Source organism: Pantherophis guttatus, chromosome 4 (genome assembly GCF_059756535.1).
Source record: "Pantherophis guttatus breed Tessera chromosome 4, ASM5975653v1, whole genome shotgun sequence".
Taxonomy (NCBI): Eukaryota; Metazoa; Chordata; class Lepidosauria; order Squamata; family Colubridae; genus Pantherophis; species Pantherophis guttatus.
Window position 1 is genome coordinate 152,873,597 of NC_142066.1, and position 26,134 is coordinate 152,899,730.

The 26,134-nt window shown below is 38.8% G+C and overlaps 2 protein-coding genes across 11 annotated transcripts in view; one reads left to right on the top strand and one right to left on the bottom strand.

The window, feature by feature from the left end:
• Nucleotides 1-9,676, bottom strand: part of GORASP1 (golgi reassembly stacking protein 1) — a 30,451-nt gene extending 20,775 nt beyond the window's left edge. Inside the window, exons 1-4 of one of the 2 annotated variants that reach the window (XM_087893107.1) lie at nucleotides 9,484-9,676; nucleotides 5,542-5,622; nucleotides 1,669-1,781; nucleotides 34-237 (exon numbers count right to left, since the gene is read on the bottom strand). In XM_087893107.1, coding sequence (XP_087749233.1) covers nucleotides 34-153 — 120 coding nt within the window. In that variant the 5' untranslated portion in view covers nucleotides 154-237; nucleotides 1,669-1,781; nucleotides 5,542-5,622; nucleotides 9,484-9,676. The remainder of the gene's footprint in view (nucleotides 1-33; nucleotides 238-1,668; nucleotides 1,782-5,541; nucleotides 5,623-9,483) is intronic. The other variant, XM_060683357.2, reaches the window with a different exon arrangement.
• Nucleotides 9,677-9,965: 289 nt separating this feature from the next.
• The window catches only part of TTC21A (tetratricopeptide repeat domain 21A), a 46,763-nt gene continuing 30,594 nt past the window's right edge, over nucleotides 9,966-26,134 (top strand). For 4 of the 9 annotated variants that reach the window (XM_034401614.3, XM_034401616.3, XM_034401615.3 and 1 more), the window contains exons 1-10: nucleotides 9,966-10,246; nucleotides 12,273-12,402; nucleotides 13,383-13,496; nucleotides 15,650-15,816; nucleotides 17,391-17,513; nucleotides 19,411-19,568; nucleotides 21,757-21,841; nucleotides 22,630-22,728; nucleotides 22,985-23,180; nucleotides 24,469-24,566. In XM_034401614.3, coding sequence (XP_034257505.1) covers nucleotides 10,220-10,246; nucleotides 12,273-12,402; nucleotides 13,383-13,496; nucleotides 15,650-15,816; nucleotides 17,391-17,513; nucleotides 19,411-19,568; nucleotides 21,757-21,841; nucleotides 22,630-22,728; nucleotides 22,985-23,180; nucleotides 24,469-24,566 — 1,197 coding nt within the window. In that variant the 5' untranslated portion in view covers nucleotides 9,966-10,219. Of the gene's footprint in view, nucleotides 10,247-10,321; nucleotides 10,412-12,272; nucleotides 12,403-13,382; nucleotides 13,497-15,649; nucleotides 15,817-17,390; nucleotides 17,514-19,410; nucleotides 19,569-21,756; nucleotides 21,842-22,629; nucleotides 22,729-22,984; nucleotides 23,181-24,468; nucleotides 24,567-26,134 lie in introns of those variants that run through there. The other 5 variants (XM_034401617.3, XM_087893110.1, XM_087893109.1 and 2 more) reach the window with 4 other exon arrangements.

Sequence of the window (26,134 nt, forward strand, 5' to 3'; positions counted from 1 at the left end):
CAATGCAACACGGAGTTCCACTTTCCTGCTTACCAGCACGTGCCAGACGTGTTCATTGGCGCCTTGGAAACTGCAGAATCGCACACTAGCTCCTAGCAGTCCCTGCCCTCCCCACATATTGCTGGGGATGACCTCCACTTCGCGCACTTTCATCGTTTTTATGTTGTAGACTTCCAGTTTCACAGCTTTCTCAACATTGGCTTTTAGTAGATCTTTCAAGGTGTCACCTTCTTTATTCTATATGCAGGGAAGAGAGGGAAAAATTTAGGTCTTGTATCTGGATATGGTAGCAAACACAGAAATAAAAACCTGGAATGGAAGCATCTGTAGGCAGTAAAAGCAGGAAACAACATTTCATTCATTCATTCATTCACTCACTCACTCACTCACTCACTCACTTATTCATTCATTCTAGATGGCCAGCCATCCTTCCAGGCTGGAAAGAAATTTAAACTTTAATTTTACAGTTATTGATGGAAAACAAGTCCCACTCAACCTAATTCCAGATTAAGTGGAGATTTAGCACTCATTTGGTGACTGTTAAAAGTTACAGTGCCACTGAAAAAAGTGACATATGATTGTTTTTCACATTTATGAAATGCTTGGCATCTAGCTCCTATTTATGACAGCTGCACTAAGCTGAGGGTCATGGGATCATCATTTGTTTCTAGCAAACTTCCAAAAAGCAAAGTCAATGGGGGAAGCCAGATTCGTTTAATGACCGCATGACATTTACACAACAATTGCAGTGATTTGCTTAACAACTGTGACAAAAAAGGTTGTTAAATTGGGTACAACTCACTTAACAACCATCTTGCTTAGCAACAGAAATTCTGGGCTCCATTGTGGTCGTAAACTGAGGATCAGCTATTCTGTAAATTGGTGTAAATTTACTGACCAATTTTTTTGGGGGGTTAGTTAAAGTTAGGATGGAGTGTGGCAACATTAGTATTTATTTTGGCTTGGGAGGTTGATTTTGTTAATGGATTTTGTTTGCGGTTTTAAAAAATTAAGATTAAAATTCTTGGAAATTTGTGATGGCAAATTCAGATGTTTATTCATGCAAACAGAAGTTGCTGCCTTAGAACAGGATCTGCGTAAGAAAAATCCAACATTTCTGTCCTGTCCTGATATATATATATATATATTTTAAATGCAATGCATGAACCTAGGTCATTTTATCAACAAAACTATAATCATGGGCGAAATGTGAAGAAAGCATCTTTTAGCCCAAATACGAAAACATAACTCCTAAGCAAACAGATATGGATAAAAAAGACAATACAGGTAGTCCTCAACTTATAACCATTCATTTAGTGACCGTTCAATGTAACAACAGCACTGAAAAAAGTGACATTCTTCATACTTTGTAGCATCCCCATGTGATCATGTGATCAAACTTCAGACAGTTGCCAACTGTCTCATATTTATGACGGTTGAAGTGTCCTGGGGGGGGCATGTGATCCCCTTTTGCAATCTTCTGACAAGCAAAGTCAACGGCGGAAGACAGATTCGTGTAATAACCGTGCTACTAATTTAACAACCGCAGGGATTCACTTAACAGCTGTGGCAAGAAAAACCGTAAAATGGGGCAAAGCTCACTTAACAAATACCTCAACTTAACAAAAGAAATGTTGGGCTCAACTGTGGTCGTAAGTCGAGGACTACCTGTACTCGGATGCCAGACTGCCACGTTGACTAACTGAAATAACAGCTGGAAGTCACCAGCGAGCCTTCTTTCTCTCTCAATTCTGCATGTCTTCGGTCGAGCAGCTTTTAATCTGTTAATGATTAACAATGAGGATTATAGTTGGTCAAATAATGAGAATTGATTTTGGTGACTCAGCAAAGAAGTAAACACCCTCCCTTGTCTTTCCCACAAAGGGAAGACAAAGGGGCAGTTTGATTGTATCAAACAGGTTTGAACACTCAAGAGCTCGAAGATGCCCTCAAGCCAAGATGCAGAGACAATGCAGAAAGTGTTCTCCTCACATAATAAGATTGGCATTTCAGTAACTTTTACAGGTACTCCCCGACTTACAACTGTTCATTAAGTGACCATTCAAAGTTACAACAGCACTGGAAAAAATGACAACTTTTCCTACATATGACTGTTGGCAGCATCAGTCGTACTTTGGTGATCAGTCATACTTTGGGTGTATTCAGGATAGCCGAAGGGGTCCTGGGAGTGTCATTTCTAACATTCCTAGGGAGCTTCTGACAAGCGAAGTCAAAAAAATCCAGATTTGCTTAATGACCGCATGATTCACTTAGCAACTGCTGTGATTCACATAACAACTATGGCAAAAAAAAAATCATAAAATAGGGCATGACTCATTTAACAGCTGCCTTGGTTAGCAATGGAAATTTTGAAGTCGATTGTGGTCGTAAATTGAGGACTACCTGTATTGGAAACTGCTAAAACTAGAGCTCTCCCAAAGAACCCTTAAAAAGTGTTTGTTTCCACTGTATTAATTGTAATAATAAATTAATTATTGAGTTAGGTTTAAAATTGTTTTTATTGGGGGGGGGGGAGATGCCTTGGAGTCAATCCTAGAAGTTTTAATTTCTACAGCATATTTTTTAATTTTCTAAGCCAGAGAGAGTTGGTGAGAAAGAAAACCAGTAAATATAATAATGAAGCATATAAAGAAAAGAAAGTTACGTTAATGATGGGAGAATTTCACTTCAGCTTCTGGTCCAGAGCTATTTCTCATGCCACGATTAAGTCTTTAGAGACAGATCTTTAGAGACAGCCATAAAAACTGGATTGTTTTCTAAGATTTTAAAGAAAGTGGGGAAAAAAGCTCTCACCCAATTCAGCTGCATTTCAATTCCCATTACAGGTAGTCCTCAACTTACAACCATAATTGAGCCCAAAATTTCTGTCGCCAAGTGAGACATTTGTAAAGTGAATTTTGCTCCATTTTACGATCTTTCTTACCACAGTTGTTAAGTGAATCACTGCAGATGTTAAATTAGTAACACGGTGAATCTGGCTTCCCCACTGGTTTTGCTTGTCAGGTCACCAAAGTGGATTATAAGATCCCTGGATACCATAACCGTCATAAATATGAGACAATTGCCAGGCATCTGAATTTTGATCCCGTGATCATGGGGGATGCTGCAACAGTTGTAAGTGTGAAAAGTGGTCTTAAGTCACTTTTTCCAGTGCCATTGTAACGTTGAACAGTCACTAAATGAACTGTCGAACTGTTGAGGATAACCTGTATCTGCTATGAAAACAAGAACTGCAATGCCGGCATCAAATCCTATCACCTGCATGGGGAAGGGACCGAAGAGCTGCAAGCCCAGCTTTTGCTTCCACAAGCTGCATCTGATGGCATGAATGCTTTTCAGTCTCAAAGCTACCAAAAGGGAGGAAGAATCAATGAATTCAGACCTTCCTAAAACCGGGCCACTTGTGGTTGCTTATACAGCAACCTCTGCACACAATTTCCCAGCAGGACAGTTTAGAACAAGAGAGTTCTGGCCACCATCTCCAGTTCTGGAAAGTTGATCTAAGAAGGGAACGTGTTTGGTAGATCGGTTCTTCATGTCATATACCCTAAAGCAGGGGTGGGGAACTATGGCCCTTTTATGACTTATGGCTCAGGAATTCTGGGTGTCCACAAGCCATAAAGGGGCCATAATTCCCCACCTCTCCCTAAAGCGACTGGCTAAATTCCTGAAGTTTCTAAGATGCAATTGAATTGGTGATAGGGCGCAAGAGGCAGGCTGCATTTACCAAGGCTGCAATTTGGCCCAAGGACTTCAAGTTGCAAACTCTTGCTTTACATTATTTATACATCCATTCATTCCATATTTGATTTACTATCTGCATTCATGATGTGCTTTACACAATCATGTATCAATATGGCCAGATGGAATAATAGAGCTGGAAGGGACCTTGGAGGTCTTCTAATCTAAACCCGTTCAGGCAGGAAACCCTACATCACTTCAGACAAATGGTTGTCCAATCTCTTCTTGAAAACTTCCAGTGTTGGAGTACCCACAACTTCTGGAGGCAAGTCGTTCCACTGCTTAATTGTCCTCCCTTTCAGGAAATTTCTCCTCACTTCTAAGTTGCTTCTCTCTTTGATTACTTTCCATCCATTGCTTCTTGTCCTGCCTTCAGGTGCTTTGGACAATAGCTTGACTGTCTCTTCTTTGTTGCAGCCCCTGAGATATTGGAAGACTGCTATCATGTCACCCCTAGTCCCTCTTTTCATTAAACTAGACAGACCCAAATCCTACAACCATGTTTTTCATATGTTTTAGCCTCCAGGCCCTTAATCATCCTAGTTGCTCTTCTCTGTACAATTTCCAGTCTCAACATCTTTTTTGTATCATGGCGACCAAAACGGGACACAGTAGTCCAAAGATGGGCAAGACATTATAAAGTGGTATTAATACTTCATGTGATCTTGGTTCTATCCCTCTGTAAATGTAGCCTAGGACAGTGTTGGCAGCTGCAGCCAACTGCTGACTCATATTTAAGTGATTGTCCATTAAGATTCCAACATCCCTCTTACAATTACTACTATTGAGCCAGGTACCACCTATCCTATATCTGTGCATTTGGTTCTTCTTCCTAAATGTAGAACCTTACTTTTTTCATACTTCCTGCTTTTTTTTTTTACAGTAATTGTATATGGTGATCCTTATTCAGTCATTTGCTTATTTGTCGAATTTTCTACTAAAATTTCCAAAAATATAGCAAAGTTCTGCTTGATTGCAAATGCTATCAGAAGACTCCCAAGTTTGATTGTTAACATGATTAAGGATAATGAACTGCCATATCTATCATCTTTACAGGTAATCCTCAACTTACAACCATAGTTGAGCCCCAGGTTTCTTGTGCTAAACAAGACAGCTGTTAAGTGAGTTTTGTCCCATTTTAGATATTGCCATAGTTAAGCAAATCACTGTGGTTATTAAGTGAATCACATGATCATTAGGCAAATCCAGACTCCCCCATTGACTTTACTTGTCGGAAGTTGCTGGGAAGGTTACAAATGGTGATTCCATGATCCTGTGACACTGCAGCTGTCATAAATATGATCCAGTTGCCAAATACCCAAATTTTGATCATGTGACTATGGGGATGCTCAATGGTCATAAGTATGAAAAATGGTCATGTCACTTTTTTACAGTAAGTCTATATGTATTCAATTTATTTTTATTTTTTTATATACACACATTATTATTATTAATCGTTCTCTGTAATTTGCTCCTTGTGCAGTTTTTTGGTCTCTGACCCATAATCCAAAGACACAGAGAAGGTTTGTTAAAGACCTCTATCTATTAAGGGATTTAATAGGAGGAATCCCAATAGTGGACATTCTTTGGGAGTGAAAGTTGACTCAAGCAATTTATAATTTCAAAAATAAAGTCAGTTGCAAGAACACTGACACAGGCAACTGCCCACATGCACACGCACACGCACACAAACTCTCTCTCTCTCTCTCTCACACACACACACACACACAGAGAAAAAAGAGAAAAGAGAAAAAATACTGGCTTCTCTTAGCTATTTACCAGTCTGGTGTGTCCTATGGTAAGTATGAAATCAAAGAATGGCTCCAATCCAGCCTGCTGAGCAGGGGAATTTTCCTGAATCTGCAAAAATGGCAAAATTGACATATATACACATTGCATAAAACTGAACATCAGCATAAGAATGCACTTCCTAAAGAAAGTTGGATGCTTAATGCAAAAAGTGCTTGAAGTAAGCATGTGCACAGATTTTAACCATAAACATATGTTATTAATAACTGGAGGAGTTTCTTATAATCTGGAGCCCCAAGACCGAAGCTGCCCAGCCCAGCAATTTGGAGAAGAGTCGTAGTGGCACATTGGTTAGAATGCAGTACTGCAGGTCTAACTCACTGCCAGGGGTTCGATTCTGACCAGTTCAAGGCTGACTCAGCCTTCCATCTTTCCAAGGTCAGTAAAATGAGGACCCAGATTGTTTTTGGGGGGGGGGCAATATGCTGATTCTAAACCTTTTAGAGAGGGCTGTAAAGACCTTGGAAAAGGCATATACGTCTAAGTGCTAATGCTATTTCCCTGTCCCAGAGGCAAGATCCAAGGCAAGGCCAAACATCACCTCCTTTCATAGTAAGCTTCTTGGGGAGTTCACAATTTCTGAAATTTTAATTCTTTTGCAAGAAGGATCTCAATTTCTCAGACTTTGGGTTAAACATTCTCCACAGAACTGCTTGCAGTGCACTTATACAGCTTAGGTTCAACATACGCCCACAGAATGCATTTCTGAATAGTTCCTTTAAGTCAAGCTTGACATCTGATGTCTTTGTGCACACCCAGCAATACGGAAGGGCTTTTGACTTTACATTATTTCAAGAAGCTTAACTTCTGAAAGCCACCGAGGAAGGGCAACGTACCCTTCCCCACAACAAGTTAAACATCTCACGCCAAGACCTCGCCCAACAACCTTCCTTAAAAAAAAAAAGAACAATAAATTACTTCTGCAGTCATGACTCATAACCTCTGCACACAATATTAAAAAGGCACAGCACTAATCTTGCAAAGACATGGCTTAATCATTCTGTTCCACCCAAGCTACAGGATTCCAATCATCCCCAACCAATTTGACCGTTGGGATAGAGGTTGCAGAATGAGAAATGTATTCAGAGATACATTCAGTGAGGAAGGGTGCATCAAGAGTCAGCACCCATACCATATCAAAGATATACGTGCCTAAAGATATTTTATCCATGTAGTTGTCTCTATTGCTATTATCCTTGTTATTTTCTCATCTTTCTTACCTCTCATCTTTCCTACTACATCCTCCTATTGGTAAGTTATGATTATCAATTATTGTTTGCATCTTATGATTTATAATTGTATCTATGACTTATCACTTTGTTGCTTGTATGTACTGGGAGCTTATGCACCAGAGACAAATTCCTTGTGTGTCCAATCATGCTTGGCCAATAAATAATTTTATTCTACTCCATTTGATTTGATTTTTATTCCACTTTTATAAGTAACTCAAGGTGGCAAATATACATAATACTTCCTCCTCTTTTCTCCACAACCACCACCCTGAGAGAGAGGGACTGGCCCAAAGTCACTCAGCTGGCTTTCTGGGACTCTAACTCAGTCTCCTGATTTCTAGGTCAACACTTTAACCACTACACGAAACTGGATATGGTGTGATCCTTCCAAGATATTAACAAGTTTAGTCATGTTCTATTTTCACCAATGCAAAATTCATCCTTGAAGCTGGGATATACCTTTTAACAAAAATGGCAAAATAGCAAAAAAAATAAATGACTGGATTCTACACACAGAAGAAAAAAAGGCATATGGCAACAGCTGTTTTAGGGTACAGTTAAGTTCTTTTTATACAATTTTGGTGGACTACTTTTTACTGCTATTGACTTTTGCAAACTGCCTTAACGTTCAGCAAAAAAATCAACTATGTTCTATGAATCCGCAATATTCCTCCCTACAAAGCAAGTTACTAATCGGAAGAGTAACAAATTGAGGTATCAGGTGGCAGGGCAGGTTTTCTGTAATTATGAACAAAGCTAAATGGCCCTGATTAGAGCTTGCATAGAAAACCAGCAAGGGAATTTCAGCTTAGAGGTCAGGCTGGAGAATCAAGAAAAATACCCTAGAGAAAGGCAATTCTCAAACTCTTCCATAGAGCTGTCAAGGAAATTACCCAAGTGGCCTTAGGGAAAGTCATTCAGAGGTTTCTGGGTCTTTTTCATTTCTCCAGCTTTCTTCCTGGATCAGGTGTCTAAAAGAACTAAGTATTCAAGGTATCTGGAGACAAAAACACTTGAGAGTCAATATACTTTCTACTCAAATAGACATTTATCGTGGTCAAGGATAGATATATTTATTTATTATTATTTATTTATTATTTAGATTTTTATACCACCTTTCTCCCGAAGGACTCAGGGTGGTGCACAGCCAACACTAAAACACACATATACAAACAATTTAAAAGCAATTTAAAAATATATTAAATAATTTGGCCCCGATATTATTAAAAAAAACTAAAACAACCATTAAAATTCATGTTTAAGCCAGCCCAGATTGTTGGAACAGTAATGTCTTGAGCGCATAGGTCAGGGATCATCCGTATCTCCAGGGGCAATTCGTTCCAGAGGCCAGGTGCCCCCACAGAGAAGGCTCTCCCCCTGGGGGTCGCCAGTCGACATTGTTTGACCGACGGCACCCTGAGGATTCCCTCTCTGTGGGAGCGTATTGGCCGGTGGGAGATTATCGGTAGCAGAAGGCGATCTCGTAAGTACCCAAGTCCTAAGCCATGGAGCGCTTTAAAGATGGTAACCAACACCTTGAATCGCACCCGGAAGACCACTGGGAGCCAGTGCAGCTCGCACAGGAGAGGTGTTACATGGGTGCGCCGTGTCGCTCCCATAATCACCGCACGGCTGCATTCTGGACCACTTGGAGCCTCCAAGTGCTCTTCAAGGGGAGCCCCATGTAGAGAGCATTACAGTAGTCCAGACAGGAGGTGACGAGGACGTGAGTGACCGTGCGCAAGGAGTCCCGGTCCAGAAAGGGACGCAACTGGTGAATCAGGTGAACCTGATAAAAAGCCCCCCTGGCCACAGCCATCACATGATCTTCTAGAGACAGCCGTGCATCCAGGAGGACACCTAAGTTGCGAGCCCTCTCTGAGGGGGCCAAAATCTCACCCCCAATAGTCAGCGATGGAACCATACCGGGACGTCGGAAACCACAGCCACTCGGTCTTGGAGGGGTTGAGTCTGAGCTTGTTTCTCCCCATCCAGATGGATGTCAACTGGACTTATAGATGCTGTGCAAAGAAGTAAATATTGGCTCAAATATCAGGATGAAAATACTTGAAATAAGGACATCTGCCAGCAGTTTGGTCTAGTGGTTAAGTCACCAAGCTAGAAAGCAAGCGCACCTGAGTTCAAGTCCTGCCTCAGCCATAAAAGCCAGTCACTCTCTCTCTCTCAGCCCAACTCACCTTCACAGGGTTGTTTTTTGTGGGGAAAATAAAAAGGAGGAAGCCTTATTGGATATGTCCGTTGCCTTGAGTTATATATAAAAATAGTAAAAGAGGGGAGTTATAAATTTTATTTATATTTTATTTATAAAAATATTTATTTATAAATAAATAAATTTATTTATAAATCAATAAAATTACACTCAGCCTCACAGAGGGCGCTTCCCATGATCCTTTCCCAGCTGGTCACTTGTCATCAAGAGATGTTGGATTGGATGCCCATCATCCCCGTCCACTGGGTGAGAGCAATGGGTCCTGGAGTCCATCATTGAAAAACGCTTCAGGGGGGCCAGCAGTGCCAATGCCCTCCTCCCCCCGCAAAAGGGATTGGACCAATGCCTGTCCTTCCCACCCACTGGCTGGGGATGATGGGCGCTGGAGTCCAGCTTCGATTTCGGACTGGCTACGCCTCAGTTGGGTCCCTCCAGGGAAACGCTGCTTACCCCGTGCACATGATAACCCTCGGAGCCCCCATCGGGAACCTCGGAGCTGGAGCTCAGCCCCATGGCTGCCCGCCCGGTGAGACACCGACTCAAGCGCTGGGAGGAGGAGAAGACCCCGCCGGCTTCAACGGCTTCCCCGCCGTCTCCATCGCCAACGACACCACAGCTCCCACAGCTGCAAACCCTGGCGCGCATGCGCGCGACAGCGGAGGACGCCGGGAGACAAAAAAAAAAAAAAAGACCAGCCAACGAAGCAAGCCGAGCGACACACGCGCGCCTCATAGGCTGTGGCGCCCGTCAGTCCCCTAACGTCTCCAACAGGGGCTTAGCAACGGAGCGGGGGGGCGGGGACAGCTGGCGTTTTGGATGCGTGGGGTGGGTGGGAAGAATGCCGGAGAGGAGGAGGAAGAGGAAGAGGGAGGGAGGAGGGAGAGGCGAAATCCGCCGCTCTCCAGGAAAGGAGGAGCAGCTCTTCCGCGATTGGTTGCTGAAGACGTTCATCTCGGGGCGGGGCCGGGACCGGTTTGTGGCACGCGCTTTGTCGGTTAGGTCAGAGGGGTCTCCAACCTTTGACAACTTTACGACTTGTGGACTTCAACTCCCAGAATTCCTCAGCCAGCTCAGCTGGCTGAGGAATTCTGGGAGTTGAAGTCCACAAGTCGTAAAGTTGTTAAAGGTTGGAGACCCCTGGTTTAGGCCGGTCAATACGGTTTTGCTTCTCCTTAGAGAGGGCGCGATGGCTGTCGCGGACCCCCAGTCCATGGTAGTCTCCACACGCTCCCAAAATACACGTGTTTCTGATATAAAAATACACCTATTGAAATACAGCTGGGAACACTGGCCGTATTAACCGAGAGATGGGTTCATATGCCTTTTAAGGGCAATGCTTCTCAACCTCAGCAATTTCAAGAAATGTGAAATTTAAGGGGTAGCTTAGTTTTTGAATCTATGTAATATTTTTAGGGTCATCTTTGAACAATGTTTAATTGAAACAAAAGGTTTAATTAAAGTTGGACAGCTTTTTGAAATATATTGCAGTTTTAAATCTAAATTTAATGGATAGTTGTTTTTTAAAAAGTCTGGAAATTTAGATCATGAAGAATGTTTTACTGAAACATAAAGTATTAAGATATTTTAAAATGTTTAACTTGAGATTATAGAACTCTTAAAAGGCATATATAATTAAATGTTAAATGTTTGATGTTACTTAACTTAATGGTTAAAAATGCTACTCTAAAGATATGTTTTAAAGAAAGTTCTACAATGTTTAATTGTTTAATTAAGTTAAGTATATGTTAGCTTAGGTTTGCTAACATATACTAAGCTAAGCTGTTTTTGCCCTGGGAAGTGGGGGGGGGGGGGTTGAGGGGTGCTGAGGATAAAATTGTTTTATGATTTTTAATAAAATAAAAAGAAAGGCAAATGTATTAATAGAGAAGTAAGAAGAAGATGATATAAAAGATGTATTAGATGATATATTCAATGATTGATTATGTATTGTTTGTATGTGTGATTATAAAAATAAAAAACTTTTGTATTAAAAAAAATTGGGACTCTTGACAACTAGATGTATTTACGATGGTTGCCAGGATCATGTACTGTAATTACCATTTGGGACCTTCTGACAAGCAAAGCCAATGTGAGAAGTCAGATTGATTTAACAACCATGTTACTAACTTAACAACTGAGGGAAGAAAGATTGTACAATGGCAAAACTCACTTTAACAACTGTCTTGCAAACGTAACATAATTTTTGGGCTTAATTGTGGTTGTAAGTCGAGGCTACCTGTACCAGGAGTTGCTTAGCTTGAAGAAAATTTTGTTTGGTTTTTGTGTTACATAATATTCTAACTATGAATTCTTAGAATTGGAATTTTTTTTATTACTGCAGGAAGTATGACCTAGATAATTTTGGCTGATCTCAAAAATAAGGTCAGATTGGATTAATATTTAGATGGGAGACCACCAAGGAATCCCAGATTTTTAAAAAAATCACAAAAGAAAGTAATGTAAACCAACTTTCAAATGTTTGCCCTAAAAGCTTTGTGACAGTTAACTTTAAGTTTCAATTTAAACTGAGTTTAAATATGCTTGGAATGAACACACATCTATCATCTGACAAAAATAAATAAACAATAATAATTAATAATGAATAAATTAAAAGGAAAACAAAAAAAAATTCATAGGGCAGACTCAATGGTTTACTGCAGTGGCCCCCAACCCTTTCGCACCAGGGACCAGTTCTGTGGAAGGGATCAGAGGGGCTGTAATTTCATGTGCTGCCTGCATCCTGCGGATGGGGCTTCACTTGTTTATGCGGCCTGGTTTCTGGCATGCCACAGTCCAGTGCCAGTCCACAGACCAGGATTGGGAACCTCTGAACTATTGAGTGTTTTTTTTATGCCATCAGTTTTCTATGTTTCTATGAGATATCCATGAAGTTACAAAGAGTCAAGCTCAATTTAAAACATGTTTTATCCTACCTTAGTTTTATAGCCAGCTCAAATTTCCAAGTAAAAGTATATGGATCAATGACATTTTTGAGCACCATGATACTTGCCGCTGATGTGTAGAAATTAAACTCAGTTACTTTTTATGACAAACATAAATATCTAGCAACATGTTTATAGAACAGTTTATACCGTTACTCCTTGGTAGATGTAGTGAGGATTTCTTTTAAATGCTGAGTTAGATAGCAGATCCAAATCTCCCTGTTTTTATATATATATCTCTTAATGTAGTGAGCAGAACCAAAATAACTTTTCAACTCTTTTTTTTTTCATCTCAAGGCTAGAATTCTATACTATGCTCAGGAAAAATACTTCAACCATGTTATTCAAGCAACCAACATTGAACTGTCCAAACATGCTCATGATCCAGTGCTGCTATTTTTCAAGGGTCTTGGAACCTTGCTTCTGGGTAATTAGTAATAATGATCATTTAAAATAAATTAGTTGTGCTGAGTAAATACTGTAGGATTACAATTAATGTTTCTGGAACAGGAGTTGGAGATAAATGTGGAAGGAGTGTTGAAAACTCTGTACAGTTTAGAAAAGATGATTAATTTACATTCGCAATCTGCCATTCTCTATGCAAATTAGTATAAAGAATCAAGAGATCTCTGAACTAAAACTGGAAATTGAAAAGCTAGAACAAAATCTCCTTGGTTTAGAAAACCATAGATGGGTGGTGTAACTTGATAGAGCAACTCAGCGAATCAAAATTAATTTGAGCAAGTAAGTAGTTTAAAAGATAATATGAAATCAAATGATACTGAAATGTCTTAAAGCAACAAGAATAAACTAATTAATACATTAAAAGTACACAAAATTAAAAACTAAAAGCCAAATTAGCAAAATAAATGTATCAGATCTATACATTAATAAATCATGAGAAAAACAAAAAAAACAAAATATACAATACCAAGGATTGGAAAATAATATTAGGACATTTCCACCCAAGTGTAATAATCAAGCCTCTATTTGCAGAGCTGATTTTGCATGAATTGTATTGGCTACAGGATTAGCTTTGCTCTCCAAAATAATTATGTTTATAGACTTTAAAGAATAATACAGTTGGAAGGGACCTTGGAGGTCTTCTAGTCCAACTTCCTTTTCAAGACCCTATACCATTTCAGACAAGTTGTTGTCCATTCTCTTCTTAAAAACCTCCAGTGATGGAGCACCCACAATTTATGGAGGCAAATTGTTTCACTGGTTAATTGTTCTCACTATCAGGAAACTTCTCCTTAGTTCCAGGTTGCTTCTCTCCTTGATTGGTTTCTATCCATGAATTGTACTGGCTATAGCTTAAGCTTTGCCCTCCAAAGTAATTATGTTTATGGTAGTTTCCAAGTGAAATCTACTAAAAACTAAATTCATTGCTTTGGACCTTTACAGGCCGAATCCAAGAAGGCATCTCACTGCTTGAAAATGCCCAGAAACGACATGCTGATGTTTCCTTATGCTGCCTTCTAGGTCTCATTTATGCTCACAAAAGATGTGAAAACGTTGGTGAGTTATTATCCCACAAATTGTTTAAAATGAAAGCTATAGCATATTTTCAGGAGCTGTCTTGCAACCTTGCAGTCAGTCAGATGAAAACCTGATGAGGAAGACTTCTTTCTTTCTTTCTTTCTTTCTTTCTTTCTTTCTTTCTTTCTTTCTTTCTTTCTTTCTTTCTTTCCTTCCTTCCTTCCTTCCTTCCTTCCTTCCTTCCTTCCTTTCTTCTTTTCTTCCTTCTCTTCCATTTTGATCCCTCTATTTATAATGCTAAACTGTGCAGAGGGAAAATAGCTACAGTTGGAAGACTGAAGAAAACTTGGCCAAATAAATATTGAGTTTCAGAGGAAAAATAAGACGTGACAAGCAGGTATTTTTAAATAAAAAGTACAAGAAATTGAAGATAAAGGTCAAATTGAAGATAAAGGTCAAATTGAAGAATTATTTAAGAACATTACAAACATGATGGAAATTTTTTATGTCAAAAAAGTCAAGAAAAATATAAAGAAGTGTTAGTGCAAGAACGTTACCAAAAATATCTGCAAATCAATTAATTGTACAATGGCTTGATAAATCAAAGACAAGTGAAAAGCTGGCCAAGAGAAGAAAGTAACTAGATATTGCCACTAATGAATAAATGAATTTATAGGAACTCAAAGAAGATGTTTTTGAAAGACAATCCTAATGAAACAATACCCACAGTCACAATCAGGAGCAACTGGACAACAATAATGAGATGGAGTCATTCACTTCAAGCAAACACTCTATTGAGAAATCATATTAATACCTGCAATACTATTTAATTCTAACCTACACTCTCTTGCCAGTGTCTCCAGGGTGGCATCTATAGGTGTCAATATACCTGCAGATACTTATTTTGTTGCCGGCCAGACTTCTTGTCATATCTGACCTTTCATATTTTTCTAATATTTTAAATTTTAAATAAAAGGGGGAAAAAAGCAATAATGTTCACAATGATTTTGTTTCCTATGCGGCATAGTGATCTGTTTTTGAGAGAGAGACCTACGGTTATGAAATGTCAAACAATGTTGACTTCTGTTCTCAGAATATATGATATCCACAAATATTCAAGCATGTCAATTGCAATATCATAACTTTCTCAGTTTTTAACAACTTCATTAAGGTTTGGCTTATATCGCATGGAATACTGCAATGTGGACAGTACTCATTTGGATTTACTGAGTACATATAATATATAAAACTAAACACATAATTATATAGCCTTTTTCATTGTTTAAAAATAATATGATTTCCACAATAGAGTGCTTCATGAAAGAAGGCACATTGCAGTAATTCTATGTATTCCAAGATCGTTTGTAAGACTTCTCACTCTGTGTTTTCTCTTACTTCGTAACATAACTCCATTCTCCCTGTTATTTTGTTTGAACCAGGATTGGATATTTTTTCCCTTCCATTTGGAACCCTATATTGCTGCTATTTCCAAATGATCTTTTGATGAATATGCAAGATTTACATAAATTAATTTTGAAAAGTTTGTTTTGGAAAAAATATTGATTTGTAAAGGTTTTCTTTACTATTTTGAGATAGTTGACTAATGTAAGGTCTTTTTTTTTCATTTTCAGTGGTTCCTTGGCTGCTATTTTTTAGTTCCTTTTGAATTACTTACAATATATGAAAATAAAACAAGTGGTTATCTGAGGGACCATCTTTTACCAGTCATATCTACCCGACCCAGCAGAGTGGGGAGGCAAGGAATGCTGCGGGTCCCATTCCTGAGGGAGATACACCTGCTGGGACCCAGAAGAAGGGCCTTCTCCGTGGTGGTTCCCTCTCTCTGGAACATCATCCCCTCAGAGATTAGAATGGCCCCCACTCTAATATTCTTCCAGAAGGTGCTGAAGACCTGGTTCTGCCAGCGGGCCTGGGGAACGCAGAGCAGGATGGAGCCCATTACATGGCTCGTATGATGTGTTGTTGCAGGGGGTGGGGGTTATTTTATTATATTATTTTATTAATTGATTATATGATTCTCTCTTTTATTAATTTTGTTTTTATATGATGTTTTTATATTCTTGTTAGCCGCCTTGAGTCGCCATGTGCAAATAGGCGGCAATATAAATCTCCTAAATAAATAAATAAAGTGGAAAACAAGAATAATTGTCATCTGTTCTGTTTATTTTCAGATTCCGCTGCTCTTTTGGACTTAGAAACCAAGTTGAAGGAAGCACGGAAAACTGCTGGAAGCAATGCATTGTATTACTCAGGGATGTTTCTGTGGCTAATGAATAAGAATGATAAAGCAAAGGAGTATATTGACAAAATGTTGAAAGTATCTAATGGAGCAAAAGAGGTACAATGGATTAGAGCAGGCAGTTTCACACACCTGAATTCTGAAATGTATTTAAAATAAGTTTAAATTATTTTTAATATTTTGTAAAATGTAAACCGATAAGACATAATATGTTTCCTAAGTCTTCCTGAAGCAATAATTGGGCAATTAGTCTTCCGTACATGTAAGGAAGAGAATGGACATACTTGTCTGGTGCCTTTGCTTACTGAAAAACTTGTAGAAAGTGCTCTTTTACCTTTTACCTTTGCTCCTGGCGTATACTTTCTATACAACTTTTGAATTCTTCTCCAGGATTTATTTCTGAGCTGTGGAATATTGGCAATGTCTGAGTTTTTGGCCTTGATGAAAACCTTGAGCTAGCTAGTCCAGAAGCCTTCAGGGGTGAAATCCAGCAGATTCTGACAGATTCTGGAGAACCGGTAGCAGAAATTTTGAGTACTTCGGAGAACTGGCAAATACTACCTCTGGCTGGCTCCAGAGTGGGGTGGGAATGGAGATTTTGCAATATCCTTTCCCCAGGAGTGGGGTGGGAATGGAGATTTTGCAGTATCCTTCCCCTGCCACGCCCACCAAGCCACGCCCACAGAACTGGTAGTAAAAAAATTTGGATTTCATCACTGGAAGCCTTGGCTATTGACTTCTTACAACCTTTGTTTCCACTGGATATTGGAAATAGTGGCCAAATCCAGGAAGTTTTGAAGAATCATAAATTAGTGTTTTGGAACAAAAGAAAGCAAAAGTAATAGGTGGATGGAAGCTCTAGGTACGGCTTAGCTGAGTAGAAAATACCACAGAATGATATTTTCCATTTCTTCTTGAAATAATTCTGGAATACATTTCCCCAAATTTGGGACCTAGTAAGCTTCCTCAGGCTCCAAAGCTCTATGTTATTTCAGTCTGAATGAAAATCTTTTTAATATACATAATATGACCTTAACAGAAACTGTTAAGGATACAAAGTTCTATTCTGTGCTGGGCTAGCATGACATATTTATCTGTGCTTAACTGAACTATAGTTTATTGAATTGCAGAATTTACGGAACCAAAACTAATTTCAAAGCCGGAATTCACCAACAGGCAGAATTGTACTGTAGTTGGATTGTTTGGGCTCAGTGTGCCATATGAACAGAGATACATTTCCCCTCTTGTTTTAGTGTTGGGAATTAGAAAGAGAATACATCTCTAGGAATGTGACAGAAGGATGCTATTTTTTTCTTGGTTAAATACAACGGTATCTCCAGGATGGTCAAAATCTGCATGTTAGTGGGAATGGCATTATTATTGCACACCTTAATACTGTTATATATAGGTATGTTTGAGGGACATACATACCCTTTCTTCAAACACCACCAGTCATATATTAAGGAGGTTGAAATAAGTAGAACATTATACACATATGTATAAAATAAGACATTTTCATCCTTTAGTGCTGGAATAATATTTGTATTATAAGTAACTCATAGTAAATAAGCATGGAATGTACAGAACACCCTTTGCTGTTCTTATGTTCTGTTACAAATATTTAATCTTCATTAAATTTCTTAGAAGTTCATCACTTTTTAAAATTTCTGCAGGGGCAGGTTTTGAAAGGATGGATCTATGTTACATCTGATAAACAACATTCTGTTAAGAAATCTATTAAATATCTGGAGGAAGGAATTCAAGACAATACAGATATATTTGGGATGATGGGAAAGGTAGGTTATGGTTTTGTATCTTCAAATTATTAGGGATGTACCGGTATAATGACAAGGCTTGGAATTGTCAGTTGAAAAGTCTAATATAGGCTGCATATTTTTGGTTGAGCTTAAAAAGCTGAACAGCTAAATTAATATTACTGGATCCAGGCCCCTCCTGAATTGTAACAGCAGTTAGGACGGTAATTCATGGTTATGCCCAGGCCATGGTGTTGGCGTTTCTGAAGCAGTAATTCCTCTTGCCTTGTAAGAGACCCTGGTACTCTCCCTTCTCAAATGACTATCAAACCCAACAATTTTCAATAACTACCAATCAGTCTCCAACATTCACTTTCTGGGGAAGGTTTTCGAGAAAATGGTCAGCCTGCAGCTGATGAAAATCCTGGAGGAAAAAGATTACCTAGATCTATTTCAGTCAGGTTTTAGGCCAGGATTTGGTACTGAGACAGCCTTGGCCATCCTTGTCAAAGACCTGTGTCAGAGCTGGGATGTGAGTGGCACATCCACCCTTGGGTTTGATTTCTCAGCAGATTTTAATATCATTGACAGTTGTATCCTTCTGAACCAGTTCAATGGGTTGGAGGCAGAGGTGGGTTTCAGCAGGTTCTGACCAATTCTGGAGAAGCGGTAGCGGAAATTTTGAGTAGTTTGGAGAACCAGTAAATACCACCTCTGACTGCCCCCGCCCCCATCTATTCTCTGCCTCCCGAGTCCCAGCTGATCGGAAGGAAATGGGGATTTTGCAGTATCCTTCTCCTGGAGTGTGGAGGGAATAGAGATTTTAGAGTATCCTTCCCCTGCCATGCCCACCAAGCCACGCCCACAGAACCAGTAGTAAAAACTTTTGAATACCACCACTGGTTGGAGGTGGGGGCTCTCTTCTCAATCCTGGCTTTATATCCATTTGTTCTTAAGGCTTGTTCTTGTGCAATCAAAATTAGTCCCTCGATCTCTTTCTTCAACTTTCCTGCTCTTAGCCATTGCCAGGTCTTTTTAGTGTGCCTCTTAATTTTTTTAATGTACTGGCTATGTAACAACTTTGTCTTGTCGTATCTCTTTTCTATTCTTCATTTTATTATGGTTTGTCACATAGTCAGTCAAGATGTTTAGACTGTATTTGGCATTTTTATCTGTTGAGTCCTTCCCAAGGATCAGGGATAGGCAGATGTTGGTAACAATGCAGGGTGTAAGCTGTTGAGCAGCCAGCAAAGTGGTGGAAATTCTGGCAGCGGCAGCAGTAGGATGGGAGTTCTAAATTTACTAGTTCTTAAAAAACATTGATGAGTCATACAATGCTGCTTGGCCGGCCACATATTGTCCAGGCCCATTAAATTGTATTGCTGGGTTTTGAGATCCTAAGTAACATCTTAATAAATACAAAATTCATACTTTGTTTGTTTTCAAGAAATAGAACTGATTGAAATAATCATACTGGATGATGATTACATACACAAATTATTTTATAAATATATAAATATGAATTTATTTATTTAACTGAGTGGTTAGAATGCAGTATTGCAGGCTGATTGTGCTCAAATTGTCAGGAGTTTGATTCTGATGGGGCTCAAGGTTGACTCAGCCTTCTGTCCTTCCGAGATCAGTAAAATGAGGGTCCAAATTGTTGGAGGGCAATATGCAGATTAGAGAGGGCTATAAAAGCACTATATAAGTCTAAGTGCTATTGCTAGTGCTATTTTTAAAAAAACATTTACATAGCTGCCCATCTTAGTACCAACTGGGCAGCTCCCAATCAAATGCCAAATCTATATTGAATTTAGACAATTTAATTATCAAATATAGATGGTTAGGACAATAACACAAAGTTACTTAAATGTCTTTTACAAATAATGCACTTTTCCCCTCCCCCTTATCCCACCTGATTTTTCTGTCTTTATAGGCCAAGTATTTCATGGTACATCAGAATTATTCAGGGGCTCTGGAAATAATTAGCCAGTTAGTGGTCACTTTTCCTTTCTTCATTCCAGCCCTTGTTACTAAGATGAAACTACATTTAGCAATGCAAGACTGGGAACAAAGTGTGGAAGAAAGTAAACGGTAGGAGTTAATTGCCAAAAAAAGAGAAGATTGGGAGAAATTCCTTCAGTTTTAAAATGTTTGGGCTGCTGCCTTAGGAAGTCGCTTTCCTCTAATTGTCCTGTAATTGTAAAGAATATGTAACACATTTGTTTCTCTGCTTCAATAATGTTTTTCTGCTTTTAAATCTTCAAAATGGTTCCTACTGAAATATCTGCCTCCAAAAGGCAGATATTCTACTTTGCTATCATGTACGTTTATCATACTGAAAAAGCCCTCAGGCAGAACCTCCCTTAGTCCAATCAATAGACAGTGATAAGATTCTATTGTTTGGCTTCTATTGCTGCTCCTGTCTCTGTTGTGATGGTATGATATTTAATTGCGTTACAGGGTGTGTTCTAAAGGTTCTTACTAAGTTGCCTATGCAGTAAGAATGGAATGGAAAGACAATTTCATACTTTTTTCAAGTTAGAGCACAGTCAGGTTCCCATCTAACTTTTAATTAATCCAATGGAGGTAACTTTTCTGTGCCTTGGAGCACATAGGGGCACAAATGTTGCATTAGTTAACCATTCTATAAATTACAGAGAGAGAAAGAGAGTGAGAGGGAGAGAGAGAGAGAAACAAATAAAACAATATAAACCATAGAGATACAAGCAAGGTTATAGTCATAAGTGGGAGGAGATAGGTAATAGGAAGGATGAGAAGAAGAATAGTAATACAGTCTTAGTAACAGTGTTGTAGGAATTAGTTGTTTAGCAGAGTGATGGCATTCAGGAAAAAACTGTCCTTGTGTCTAGTTGTTCTGGTGTGCAGTGTCTATAGATTTGTTTTGAGGGTAGAAGTTGAAACAATTTATGTCCAAGATGCAAGGGGTCTGTAGATATTTTCACAGCCCTCTTTTTGACTCTTGCAGTATACAGGTCCTCCATGGAAGACAGGTTGGTAGCAATTGTTTTTTCTGCAGTTCTAATTATCCTCTGAAGTCTGTGTCTGTCTTGTTGGGTTGCAGATGACAGACTCAATAATTCCTCTGTAGAACTGAATTAGCAGCTCCTTGGGCAGTTTGAGCATTCAAAGTTGGCGCAGAAAGAACATTCTTTGTTGTGCATTTTTTGATGATATTTTTGATGTTAGATGTCCATTTTAAGTACTGAGATATGATAGAACCTAGAAACTTGAAGGTCTCCTGTTGATACTGTGTTGTCTAGTATTGTAAGATGTAGTAATATAGGAGGGTTTCTCCTAAAATGTATCACCATTTCCACGGTTTTGAGTGTGTTTAGTTCAAAATTGTTCCAGTTGCACCATAAGGCTAGTTGTTCAACCTCCCGTTTGTATGCAGTTTTGTTGTTGTCTCAAATGAGACCAATCACTCTTGTATCATCTGCAAACTTCAGTACTTTAACAGAGGGATCTTTTGAGATGCAGACATTGGTGTATATAGAGAGAAGAGAAGTGGAGAGAACTCATAGCCCGGGGGGGCAGGGGGGCTGTGTTAATTGTACAGGTATCTGATGTGATTTTGCCTAGCTTCACCGGCTGCTTCCTATCTGTTAGGAAGCTTATGATCCATTTACAAGTGTGATCAGGTACAGCTAGCTGATTTAGTTTAATTAGAAGAATATATGGAATGATGGTATTGAATGCTGAGCTGAAATCTACAAAGAGGACCCTTGCATAGGTCTGGATGATCCCATAGCCACACTTATTCCCCTTCTTTTCTTGGATGGAAATTTGTCCTCTTTTAACACTGTTAACTATATTAGTTACAGTGTTTATGTAACCTCAAAAAAGTAGGATTTACATTTAATATAAATAAACATTGTTGCAAATGTAATACTTGAGGAGAAAGGAACAAACTACCACCCAAGAAGAAGGCATGAGGCAATGTCTCAAACATGAACTTGTTTCTAGAGTAACCAAAAAAACTCCTGGCCATGTTATATAGATTCAGTAGATGCTTTTTCTTTGTTTTTTTTAAAAATAGAAATTTCTATAGTTCCCCAAAACAAATGAATTTGCTCCATCCTCCGTATATTTTAAAAATGATGCAATCCTTTTCTAATTTATTTTCATAGTCATCCTTCACTAGAGTATGACCATGTATCAACCTGTCACTTTTAACTAGAATTAATCTCTTTTAATATTAATAATCTATTCTATCTGATATTGCTTTCTCATTCCCTGGAAACAATTCTTGTTTTAGAATCTTAAGCAAAGAGCCAAATGATATAGATGGACTCCAATACATGTTGATAAATCATCTTGCTGTCACTGGCAATAAAACCATGGTGAGTATTATATTAGTAATGTAAGACTGGGGGCTCTGATTTCATAGTTCCTTTAGTTCAATCAGCATTATAGTCTTTATCCACAGTAGAGTATGTCATGTTCTGCACTGTTAACAATTTGGGAATAAAGTTTACTCCCTAGACAGAAACCTGGCATAAAGAGTTTGCAATATAACTCAGAATGGGACAACTTGCCACACCCAACTTGCCATGGGACAACTTGCTACAGGACAATTTAACAATTTAATTTAATTATTTAAAATAAAATATGATTCTATTCCACCAATAGAATAAATATTATTTGATATTAGTGTAGCTCTTGCCCTGCAGCAAGTTGTCCCATGGGGAATTGGCTGTGGCAAGTTGGCCGTGGTGAATTGTCATTGACCCCTCAGAATGTATCCTGTCGTATCTCAACTTAATAAAAACAAATTTCTGATCCATAGAAAGGAACATGTGAATGTAACTGTAGTATAGTATTTAGGGCTTAGTGTTAGAAAATTGAACTAGAAGATCTGATGTTCATGTCTACACTCTGGAAACTCACAAAATGAATTGAAATTAATCATTATCACTCATGATGAATCTATCTCTCAGATCTATGCATGTGATTAAACTGGAGGAGGGCATATTGAGATTCTAAAAGAGATAAATATAATTAAATAAATAGATAAAGGTTACAATCATATAGATGGTTAGTGATCTTGGTCATTAGAGTTTTCTTATGTGATTCAATGTAACAAATTATTGTGTCTGATCATAAAATAATATTAATGTTTTGAACGTAGGCATTACATCTGCTTAGAGAATATATTGTTGCTTTGGATATGAAAGAGCCTCAAAGACCAGAATTTCACTTTCAAAAAATGCTGGTGATCACTAGACTGGTAAAACCCTATTAATCTTAATATTTAGTTTTGCCTATCTTCCTAAATTTAATTTATTTCTTTAATTATTTATTTATTTAATTTGTTTCTCACCTTGTTTCTAATCAAAATATTAGTGATGCAAAGAAAAATCTGAGTTACAGCTACTTTGTGCATTAGATATGTTCTAAAAAAGATAGCTCATAATCCTTGTTTCTATTTATTCATGTTTGTCTGTGTGTGTTCACTAACTTTCTTGGAACTGTCTTATGTTTAGTCTGGGAAAAATCAAGATATCCTTCAGGAAGTGTATGACTTCATTAAAACTGCATGTAGCAAGCTCGTATCTACCGATGCACGTTTTGCAAATGAACTAGGATATCAGCTAATCCTTCAAGGAAAGTGGAAGGAAGCTTCTGGGTGGTACAGAAAAGCCATAGATTTGGATGAAAATACCGTAGATTCATTGACAGGTGGGCTACTACTATATAGGTGTGTATATATATGTATGTATGTGTGTGTGTGTGTGTATGTATATATATATATATATATATGTTTTTTCAGGTTTTCGCGGGTGTTTGTATGTAGGTCTTTGGTTATTCGGGTCTTCTCCCACGTAAAATTGGAAGTGTCTTGGCGACGTTTCGATGAAGTCTCATTCGTCATCTTCAGGCTGCAATAGCAATTGCAATTTGCTCCTGGAAGCACGAAGCCGAGAACACCAGCCTGAAGATGACGAATGAGACTTCGTCGAAACGTCACCAAGACACTTCCAATTTTATGTGGGAGAAGACCCGAATAACCAAAGACCTACATATATGTGTGTGTGTGTGTGTGTGTGTGTGTGTGTTTTCTGAGGTTTTCGCGGGTGTTTGTATGTAGGTCTTCGGTTATTCGGGTTTTTTCCCGCATAAAATTGGAGGTTTCTTGGCAACGTTTCAACGAAGTCTCATTCGTCATCTTCAGGCTGGTGTTCTCGGCTTCGTGCTCCTAGAAGATTTTTCTTTAGCTGTGGTTTGGAGCTGTGAAAACTGAGACATATTAGAGTATGTGAAAATGCTGTTCATACACAGAAATGCTGGATATGCCAGGATAGTGGAAGACAGATTCATTCAAAGAGCAAAAGACTTCCAGAGAGAAATGAAGCTCCTTGGCATCCTTTGGTTGAGGAGAGGAGAAGAGGGGGAGGAGTGGGAGGGGGAGAGGAGAGGAGAGGAGAGGAGAGGAGAGGAGAGGAGAGGAGAGGAGAGGAGAGAAGAGAAGAGAAGAGAAGAGAAGAGAAGAGAAGAGAAGAGAAGAGAAGAGAAGAGAAGAGAAGAGAAGAGAAGAGAAGAGCCAAAATCAACAGGTGAAAGAGCAACTGTCAAGTCTCTGTCTGTCTAAAGATAGCTGAGCCAAAAAAACTTACAGAGAAAGGGGTAGTGGAACAAACAGCCGCAAGACTTGTTTAATAAATTCACTATAAATAATAACTTGCATAATTTCATTTGTAAATATTTTGTCAACAAAAGTGGTTATTCCACCATTTGATTTATATGGGTGGTTTATTGCCATCCTGAATATATTTGAACCTCTAATAGAGAAAAGATCCAAAGAGAGAAAATATTGCAATTAAACTGAAATATGATGATAAGGAATTTTCACATCTCCTCTTTTATGATACCTTTGCATTAACTAAGGTCAATTGCTTATCTGCTTTTTTACAATAACAAGATTGTGACAGTTATTAAGAGTATATTTTATCATATATGTTTATTACAGGGATTATATGGTGCCAAGTGCTCGGAGGAAAGCTAGAAGAAGCTGAACAACAATTAGAGTTCCTGAAAGAAGTTCAACAGTCAATTGGAAAATCTTCAGTTAGAATATTCTTTATTTTCTTTGATTACTTATTTTACTTGTTTTCTTGGTAGGATCCCCCATTAGTCACTCCTAGAATCACTTCCATTTGACACCATGCTGAAATAATGGTCATGAGAACAATTGGATGCCAATTAGTGATGTCTGGGTGATGCTACAGGATGCTTTCATCATTACCAAGGAATCTTATTTATTATTTATTTATTAATTTTATTTCTATACCGCCCTTCTCCCAAAGGACTCAGGGCAGTGTACAGCCTGATTAAAAGCACAAAGACAGACAAAATTTTAAAATTATTAAAATTATTAAATAATTGGCTCAATTATAAAACCCCCAAATTTAAAATCCCAAATTTAAAACCAATTAAAATCTTTACATTGATAGCCCAGCCTGGCGGAACAACAAGGTTTTGAGGGCACAGCGAAATACACGGAGATCGGAGATCTTACGCATTTCTGGGGGCAGTTCATTCCAAAGGGCAGGGGCTCCCACAGAGAAGGCCCTCCCCCTGGGTGTCGCCAGCCGACATAATTTGGCTGATGGCACTCTGAGGACACCCTCTCTGTGGGAGCGGACTGGCCAGTGGGAGGCTACTGGTGGCAGAAGACGGTCTCGAAGGTACCCAGGTCCAATGCCATGGAGCGCTTTAAAGGTGGTAACCAGCACCTTGAATCGCACCTGGAAGACCACCTGGAAGACCATCTGTTGTACAGACTATGAAGCGGCAATTAGTGCCCCTTCATTTATCAACTCCCTCCTAATCCAGATCATCTCTCCATATGGCAGATAGCAGCTCCTCCTTGTGTGGTGATGTTTCAGCTATTTTCATGCTTCTAAAGTCTTACATGGAAAAGATCACATGTACAGTTTCAGAATAATTCCATGTAACTCCATATTACTGGTAAAATATCTGCTTGCCTTGGCAGATTAGGTTGCCAAAATGGGTTATGACAAAATGGAGTACTGGAATGCCTTAAATGGCAGCAGGGGTGAAATCTAAAATTTGTTATTACCGGTTCTGTGGGCATGGCTTGGGGTGGGTGGATAATGTGACTGGGTGGGCATGGCCAACTTCTTTTTTTTTTTTACTTTTAAAAGCATTTTTTTGGCCAAAGAGGTTGTAGAAAAAATGCTTTTAAAAGTAAAAAACAGCCTCTGATGATCGTGCTGCTCAGCTGGGCATGGAGTGGGGGGGGAGACGCAGGGATTTTTGCTACCAGTTCTCCGAACCACCCGCCACTATTGCTACCGGATTGGGCGATCCAGTCCAAACTGGGAGCATTTCACCCCTGAATGGCAGTGCCTGATTACTACCAATGCCTATTCTGATTTTCTTCATGGGAAGATATCTTCTCCTTTCTAATGTGTTATGAGAAATGTAACCACTTACCGCATTTGAGGATGAAAGTAATCATTGCTACTGTCGAATTGGTAGTGTCTACTTTACTATAAATAACATAGTATTCCTACTGCTACATAAATAATGCTTACAAATGTAATTTTGCAGAAATACCACAGAATAATTGCATATGCATAATTATATAGGTGTAAAATAAGGATTTTTAT